The sequence below is a fragment of the Pimephales promelas genome, chromosome 4 (genome assembly GCF_988280905.1).
Source record: "Pimephales promelas chromosome 4, fPimPro1.hap1.1, whole genome shotgun sequence".
Lineage (NCBI taxonomy): Eukaryota > Metazoa > Chordata > Actinopteri > Cypriniformes > Leuciscidae > Pimephales > Pimephales promelas.
In genome coordinates, this window is record NC_142772.1 from 45,673,802 (window position 1) to 45,682,598 (window position 8,797).

At 35.5% G+C, this 8,797-nt stretch overlaps 2 protein-coding genes across 2 annotated transcripts in view; one reads left to right on the forward strand and one right to left on the reverse strand.

Annotated features, from left to right (window-relative positions):
* Positions 1-48: 48 nt before the first annotated feature.
* On the reverse strand, positions 49-4,518 carry LOC120469595 (uncharacterized). Its single transcript, XM_039658680.2, has 5 exons — positions 3,463-4,518; positions 2,846-3,009; positions 1,674-1,913; positions 1,380-1,544; positions 49-326 (listed from the first exon to the last, which is right to left on the reverse strand). Exons 1-5 carry the CDS (start codon positions 3,729-3,731, stop codon positions 124-126), a joined length of 1,041 nt encoding a protein of 346 aa, XP_039514614.2. The 5' UTR covers positions 3,732-4,518; the 3' UTR covers positions 49-123.
* Positions 4,503-8,797, forward strand: part of lrp13a (low-density lipoprotein receptor related-protein 13 a) — a 20,401-nt gene continuing 16,106 nt past the window's right edge. Inside the window, exons 1-5 of the mRNA XM_089130584.1 lie at positions 4,503-4,635; positions 6,570-6,743; positions 7,105-7,311; positions 7,589-7,819; positions 8,578-8,784. Coding sequence (XP_088986710.1) covers positions 4,581-4,635; positions 6,570-6,743; positions 7,105-7,311; positions 7,589-7,819; positions 8,578-8,784 — 874 coding nt within the window. The 5' untranslated portion in view covers positions 4,503-4,580. The remainder of the gene's footprint in view (positions 4,636-6,569; positions 6,744-7,104; positions 7,312-7,588; positions 7,820-8,577; positions 8,785-8,797) is intronic.

Genomic DNA, 8,797 nt, shown 5'->3' on the forward strand with positions numbered 1-8,797 from the left:
CACCAATAGCAAACCACAATAATCCAATCAAGTCCCAATGGACAAATATACGTCACAACTTCCATTTAATGGTGACTTTAAGTATTTAGTATCCCTTCTGACTCTGTAAGAGTTACATCACCATCACTCTGCCTTCTCCTTTGACTGTTGTTTAATCTGTCCTGAGAGGTACAGTGTCCCGGTCCTGTTATCCTCCATTGAGAATGATGCTGTGCTTGAGGTTTGAGAAGTGTTTTCACTGACTCGGATGGTGAATTTCCTCGGAAAATACACAGGCTGTTTGTAACGGACGGACACAGTCAGAGGAGCTCTCACCACTTCAACTCCTACAGGTGTAGAAAACGAGGATGAAACCACATTGGGAAAAGATGTTATATATAATATGAAAGTAGATAAAAAGAATAATTTTATCATTTTAACTACATTATTAATGTAGGGCAAAAGGTTATAAATATATATTTATAAATATATAAATACTATATATTATATCATTTAATAGAGTAATATATATATATAATTTACGAATATATTGTAAATAAAAATATATATTTTACTAATATATTAAAATATATTTTAATATTTATTATATTATGTTTATTTTTTATATATTTTTATACATAATGTAATATAAAATAAACAATAAAAATATATAATTTTAAAATATAAATTCATAATTATATACTATCATTTTTATATATTATGTATATATTAATAATATAATATATTGTAAATAATTTAATAATAAATATAATATTCAAGTATTTAATTATAATATATATAGGGCTGTGCAAAGATTAATTGCGATTAATCACAACCAAAATAAATGTAATATATGTGTGTGTGCTGTGCTGTGTATAATTATTTTGTATATTTTTTTATTTTTATTTATTTGCATAAATATATTTATCATGCATGTATATATTTAAGAATTATTTGCACGTAAATACTGTATATAAATACATAATCTATATTTTATATAAATATAAATATTTCATATATGAAAACACATTTTCTTAAATATATGCATGCATGTGTGTGTATTTATATTTACAAAATAATAATACACAGCACACACAAATATATTATGTAAACACAAACTTTTATTTTGGAATTAAACTTAATAAATGATATAATATTGTCTGTGGCCCTCTAGGAGCTGAGTTTAACAATAACACAATTTTTTTGTTTATAAAATGAATTTAACAAAGTAATACATAAAAGATAAATAGTATATTTAGGCTATAAGATAGGCTATTTACACAATGCAAAATTTTGCAGTGAAAGTCATTGTAAATTTAGGAAAGTGTATTCCTATGGACCTACAAAGACATTTATGACATTCCACTGCTGGTGTGAATAGCCCTCCAAACATCACTTACCATTGTGCTTCTCCATCTCTGCCATGCATCTGGAGAACATCCACAGCATGTGTGCAGAGGGACGAGTAAACACATGCAGAGGGCAGAGGTCACCAAACACCCAGGCACATCTCACACCGCTGGACCAAGGAACAGCCAGGCTGATGCATCTCTCTGAGACAGGATCTGGGGGAAAAAAAAAACTAATAAATCACCAGAAAGTGTTAGATGCGTTAAGACGAACACCCTAATGTAGAGTAAAACGCTTTTCCCAGCCACTGATATGAGTCCGTTGTGTGTCATTGGGTCCCTTACCATGGGCGATCTCGAAGTCAGGCTGAGCCTCAGGCCTGAAATTATTGTTAGGAGAGAGTAGAGTCAGTGTGGTGGTCCATACGGTCTGCTGATGTCTGGATGCGGTTAAAGTGAGATCCACCTCCACTCCCGCACTAACGGTCCTGTACTCCAGCACTCTGGCCTGCAGAGAAAACGTCCCTCTTTTCAGCTCATCCACGGGCTCAGTCAACCTCAAGACCTCACGAACACTCAACAGACCTGCAGGAAACAGTAGGGTTGACTCACATAAAAACCATAAAAAACATGGTAACACTTTGCAATAAGGTTCATTAGTTAACTACCTTTGTTAACATGAACTAAGAATGAGGTAATATTCATTTCAAAATTTACTAATACATTATTAAAATCAAAGGTTGTGTTTGTTAACATCAGTTAATGCACCGTGAACTAACATGAACAAACAATGAACGGCTGGATTTTAATATAATTTAATATAATTTTAATATCCGACTAATATTAACAAAGATTAAAAATACTGTAACAAATGCATTACTCATTGTTAGTTCATGTTAGTTAATACATTAACTAATGAACCTTATTGTAAAGTGTTACCAAAAACATTTGGATTACTTGAAATAAAAGAAAAGCAAAAACAATAAGTATAAGGGTTTTTTTTTTGTTAAAAAAACTACAGTTGAAATAAAAATGGATAAAGACTATATTAACAAAACTAATTAAAATGACAAAAAACACATTTAATTGTCATGTATATGAGCACACTGATATTCGTGCTTATCCTCGTCTCTTAGGTTAAGAACCTTGAGCATTAAAAAACATATTTTGTATTCATTGATCTGGATTATTGACATGTATTATCAGATATATAACAGTACAGAGATCGTCTCTGATTCAGATTGATCAAAATAAGGCTTTCTGAGGGCAATTATTCCAAATGGCTGTTTATTTTGCTGATTGTACACTTATTTACACTGAATGATTTGTTGTAAAAAAAGGTATATTTCTAATGAAATTATGATTAGAATTTTTATAGTAAATCTTAAAGAGATAAAATAAAAAATAAAATAAAATTAGACTGGACAAATATATGCAGTAGAATCCTATTTCATTCTTAGATTATTCATGCTTGAATGCAAATTGTGATAGAAATTGATTTCTAAATACAATCTTACCCAAAGGGCTTAGATTGAATCTCTCTGAGCACACAATCATGGTGAGTAGTCTGGTGCAGAGAAACTCGGGATAGCACATGGGAACATCTCTGAAGTCACTGTCAGGATAGTCCCAACCGTAACCCGAAACACTGCAGAACCTCCTCAAAGACGCAGCATCATACCTACAGATGACCAAACAATTACAGGTTTGCTTACTTATTAAGAACTGGAGTTTCATTAAGCTTTTTAACACTATGAAATATAAAATGCTTGACAGGTATTTATTAAAATACAATAATTTAGTATAAATAAAATTATATAATTAATAGTTTGATAACTTTAAAAAAAATACATTATTATCTATACCCAGATAGCACACATACGTCTGCAAGATGTCTGTCAAAGATCACTTCATCTGGAAACCATCTGCTGTTTACTAACATGACATTAAGATGATATCTTCTAAAGTGACATCTGACAGGAAACGTCCTATAGACGTAGCCTATTGCAGATGAGACAACACTCTAAACAAACACACATCAAATAGACGTCTCTGTGATGTACGTGTGCTATCAGGGTAGTAGTCATAATCTTAAATCAATACATTCAATTAAAGTGTCTTTAAGTCGTCTTACTTGCAGTTGATCAAAGTGAAAACAAGCTTGTCTTTTGTGTCTTTGTTTTTCCACATTTGTCCTCGTTTTTTGCGGAGAGATGCGTGAAGGTATCTGGTCATAAGATAAACAGAACCTGGCAAATGTCTCCGGGAGTCAAAGACTGTGTGAGATTTAAAGGAGATGTGAGAAGTGTAGAAAACTGAATGAAAGATATACAACAAAGTTACTCCTGACACCACAGCCACAAATGTGCTAAAATGATCCATATTCCGGTCCATCATTGACATTCTTTTACAAAAACATGTAAAGAGAAACTTTTTATGATATGTTCATAGTTCAACGTAATTTTATGCTACTAACTACATTGTTGCGCGTTTCTTCTTTCTGTTGACATTTTTGATCATGAATATAAGCAGCGCTTTATCGCTCTCTAGTGTCTGGGAATGCCAACTGCAAAAACACTGTCGCGCCAAGTAACAACCTGACATGACGAACTTTTCTTTTATATTAATTACTCGAATTATTTTTTTATGATGTTATTTATGTTGTTTTTATTTTATTGTTGCGCGTTTCTTCTTTCTGTTGACATTTTTGATCGTGAATATAAAAGAGCGCAGCGCTTTATCGCTCTCTAGTGTCTGGGAATGCCAACTGCAAAATCACTGTCGCGCAAAAGTAACAACCTGACATGATGAACTTTTCTTTTATATTAATTACTCAAATGATGAACTTTACTTTTTATATTAATTATGAACTAAATTAAATTAGATCATTATAAATAATTAAAATAATTGAGTTATTTGAATAACACAAATGGTGAATACTAATGAAATTATAGGTTACTAATGATCTCGGGGGCTACGGATGAAAAATAGCCTTTGGTTAAATCCGATCTAATGGAAATTTTATTCTAAAAACTGTGCATGGTCCCTTTTATGGTTATGACGTTTAAGTTTTCCAAAGTCTAATAAAAAATAGTTATAGAAATAAATTCAATTACACATTTTATTAAATGCATCAATGTCTCATCATGTGTCAATCATCTGATCAATTAAACCCGCATCAATCTCAGCTGTCCGCGCGATAAAGCGGCAGGTCGCGGGCTGAGGCGGTTTGACTGGCGGTTCCCTGCAGTCATGTGTTTGTGTGCGCTGCTGAGTGTCGCTGCAGGGATCTTTCTGCTTCTGAGAGGTCAGATGAAAGTCTCACATTTAACTTTACTCAGCTTATTTATCTCGTTCAGCTATTGAGAAACTAGTGCAGGCCGCAAATAGGTGTCGATGAAGTCACTCACTGCATACTAAATTACAAACGAATACTGACAGAATAAAGCACTTTATTTTCAAACACTGCAAAACTTTAAGTATTTAAGTCTTTTTCAAACTTTAAGTCGTTTCAGTTTAGTTAGGCCTACGTGCTTTACTTATTTCAGAATGATAGTCTTAATATCTTTGGAACTTACATAATCACAGTCTTTGCCGTAATTTCCACATTTAAATTATTTTGCTGAAATTTGAAGCTGTCAGTGCGAATCTCAGAAAGCCGTTCAAGAATATCCAGATCACATGTAGAGTAGTTTTTTTTTGTTTTTTTTTTTCATTGTGGCATTACTTTCATGAGCGGCATTGTGTTCTTCGGTTATTTTTGCTCAATTTCTTTTTCTTCATCGGAATTGTCCGGACCTTGGTAAAAGACAAGGTTTTGGCACGCTATGTAAACAGAAAACAATATCAGTTTTTAAAATCACGCTCAAATTTCACAACACGTTTATGATTTAAGGCTTATGTTTTCCTTGCAGTTTTTGAATAAAATACTTTTCTTGTAAAATACTTACTTTATCAGGGCTGCCAGGTGCCAACCAGGAGACTCCCACGCAGCCAATTCTCACGCACCCCCAAATTTTTCAGGCTAAAGTGTCGAGCCAGTCGGCAAAATACCTGAAAGATACGTTTATCTATAGATCCACCAGTTAAGCCACTCGTAATCGACTAGTTTTACCGCAAATTAGTTAAAATATCATCTAATCTAGAGCGATCGCGAATGCGAGACAGATGTTGAGCTCCTAACGACGCAGACGCAAAACCAGGACTGGAGTAAAAGCACATTCCTCTCTGCACTCTAAGCGTTCTGTTAATCGCTCCGATTTCGTCCATTACGAGTTTTCCAGTCTCACTCACAGGAAAAACTGCTCCGTGTTCAATCGATTTTAAGTATATACATTTGAAAATAGTAATTTTGACATTTTTCACAACAAACGTAAAATTCTGTAACTTAAGTTTGCTTTAAAAAAAAACTTTTTTTTCACTTTAGCAATAATCTACCAAGTATCGCCTTTAAAAAGAGGCCAAACTTAGTCCGTGCTCACGACATCCAATATTTAGGACAGTTAAGTTGGAAATGTCACTCTAAAAGTGAATTAAAGGAGTAATTCACTTTAAAAAAACAAAAAACTTTTGCTGATAATTTACTCACCCCCATGTCATCCAAGATGTCCATGTCTTTCTTTCTTTAGTCGAAAAAAAATTAAGGTTTTTGATAAACTTTCCAGGATTTTCCTCCATATAATGGACTTCAATGTGAACCAAACGGTTCAAGGTCCAAATGAGAGTTTCAGTGCAGCTTCAAAGAGCTTTAAACGACACCAGACGAAGAATAAGGGTCTTATCTAGCGAAACAATCAGTCATTTAAAAAATAAATAAAGTTTAAGTTTTATAAGCACAAATGCTCGCCTTGCTCTGTTCTGTGATGCACTTTTGTGACTCTCCTTTTCAAACTCGTTCATCAAAATGAACTGTTTTTTTTTTAGTCATGACTCAAAGGGTCCAAGATAAGACCCATATTCCTTCATTTGTTTTTCGACTGAAGAAAGAAAGATGTGGACATCTTGTTTTTGTGACGTGGACAGTTTTTTTTTCTCTCTCTTTTAATGGATATAACTAGCCTACTACTCGATAAGCACCAGAATGTCTTCCCAACAAAACACTACCATGACGTAGGCCTATATATTGTGCTTGTACATATTAGTAGTATTTGTTGTAATCCTTTTGTGTTGATTTTAAATAAAAACGAATGTAAAATGAGTGCATTCGAGTGATGAGAATCCATGTTGTGTGTTCTGCTCTAGCTGAATGTGTTGTGGCCGCAGAGGCTTCTGAACACGTTCCCCTCCGCTGCAGATTGGGCTTCAAACCCTGTAAGGACGGATCTGAGTGTGTTCTCTACAGCCACGTGTGTGATGGTGAGAATGACTGTGCTGATGGCTCCGATGAAGATGAATGTGCATCTGTCTGCAGCATGGGTACGCTTTTATACATTTGCAACAAACATTTTTATTACAAACAGAATTTATCATTTCTAGCCTTAGTGCTCATATTAATTTGGGATGTCTGATAACCACTTTTTAGAATAATATAGATATAATAGATAAGTTTTCAATGCAATTGCATGAGATCTAACTAATTAAATTACAGGAAATTAAGAGATCCCTTACTTTCCTTTTCAAGGGAAAATAATTTAATCACTTGGTAATGCATTACATCCAACACTGGCCACCTGATTAATTAATTACGCATAATTGCGCGTAATTAATTAATTGCATAATTAATTATGCTATTATTGCAGGCTTCTAAGAATGCTGTAATAATTCCATCTGTCCTCAGGTCAGTTTCAATGTGCACATGGTAAGAAGTGCATTGAGCAACGGCAGAAGTGCGACGGTGTGGCTCAGTGTCAGGATCGCTCGGATGAAGTCGACTGCTTTAAGGAGGGCTGCGCTCTTCGTTGTGACGAAACCCGATGCATCCCAGAATCCTTCATCTGCGACGGAGACGCAGACTGTGCGGACGGCAGCGACGAGGCCAGCTGTGGTAGGAGTTTTGTTTAGACTTCTGTATTACTGGATTAGCTATGCTAGAGGAAGTGTAAAATCCTCTGCTTGACCTTTATGGCATACTATTATTATAAAATGGTAGTGAAACCATACGCAACAAACATTTTCAAAAGTAGCATATTTTTGTCACATGATGTCATTACATTGCATACTTAATTTGGAGTTGCGAGTCTCTCACAATTCGGATTTTATTACTTGTGATTCCGATTTTTCCCCAAATACAATTAAGTCAGAATTGTTTCCTCTTGCCTTAGATGTTAACCCTAATGAATATGATGAAGACAACACGGAGAAGGACGAAAAGACAGCGGAGGATGAAGTCTCAGGAAAAGCTCCTGCAACTAAAGGACCTCTGCGCTGTGCTCTCGGCTCGAAGCCATGTAGAGACGGGACGGACTGTGTGCTGTTTAATCATGTGTGTGACGGCGAGTTTGACTGCAAGGACAGGTCTGATGAAGACGAGTGCCCTGTGCAGTGTGAATCTGGTGAGGAAACCACATAGCCATACTCGCATTTATGCACTTTTACATGTTGACGATGTAAAAGTTAGTCCTCAATTCCTGCTTCAGCGTTAAAGGGATACTCGACTTTTTTGGAAATAGCTAATTTTACAACTCCCTCTTTACAACTGATTTTCAGATATTTAGAAGAACGTCAGTAACCAGACAGTTTCTGCTCCCATTGACTTCCATAGTATATATTTGTTCCTACTATGGAAGTCAATGGGACCAGAAACTGTCTGGTTACTGATATTCGTCTAAATATCAGAAAATCGGCTGAATGGATTCGAAAACGGTAAAACCCAACTGTTTAATTCTGAGGGAGTTGTAAAATTAGCCTATTTCCCAAAAAAGTTTAACTTGTTAAAGAAACACCATGTAACTTTTCCTCAGCGGTCGCCCTACAGGTTGGAAGCGGATTTGTCCATTACTGCTGTCGTAAATAATGTAGCCTACCGTATCCTACGGTCACGCACGCACATGCCCTATTTATCCAGCACCGGCTTTGGATTCATGATAAATTCAAAAGCAACCCGGCTGCTAGGTATCTTGCATGTAGTTGTAGTCTACTGTCGAGTACGCTCCACCTATCGCCAGTTGTAAAGCAAGTCAAATTTGTAGTTTTCTTATGGACTACAGAAACGTCACGACTTGATGAACCACTGACGTGATTTTGAAAACATTATTTTAAGGTAAAAAATCTTACTTGGTTTTGCTTTAATATTCCTTCTATCTGTCCTCAGGTCAGTTTCAATGTGCACATGGTAAGAAGTGCATTGAGCAACGGCAGAAGTGTGACGGTGTGGCTCAGTGTCAGGATCGCTCGGATGAAGTCGACTGCTTTAAGGAGGGCTGCGCTCTTCGTTGTGACGAAACCCGATGCATCCCAGAATCCTTCATCTGTGACGGAGACGCAGACTGTGCGGACGGCAGCGACGAGGCCAGCTGTGGTAGGAGTTCAAA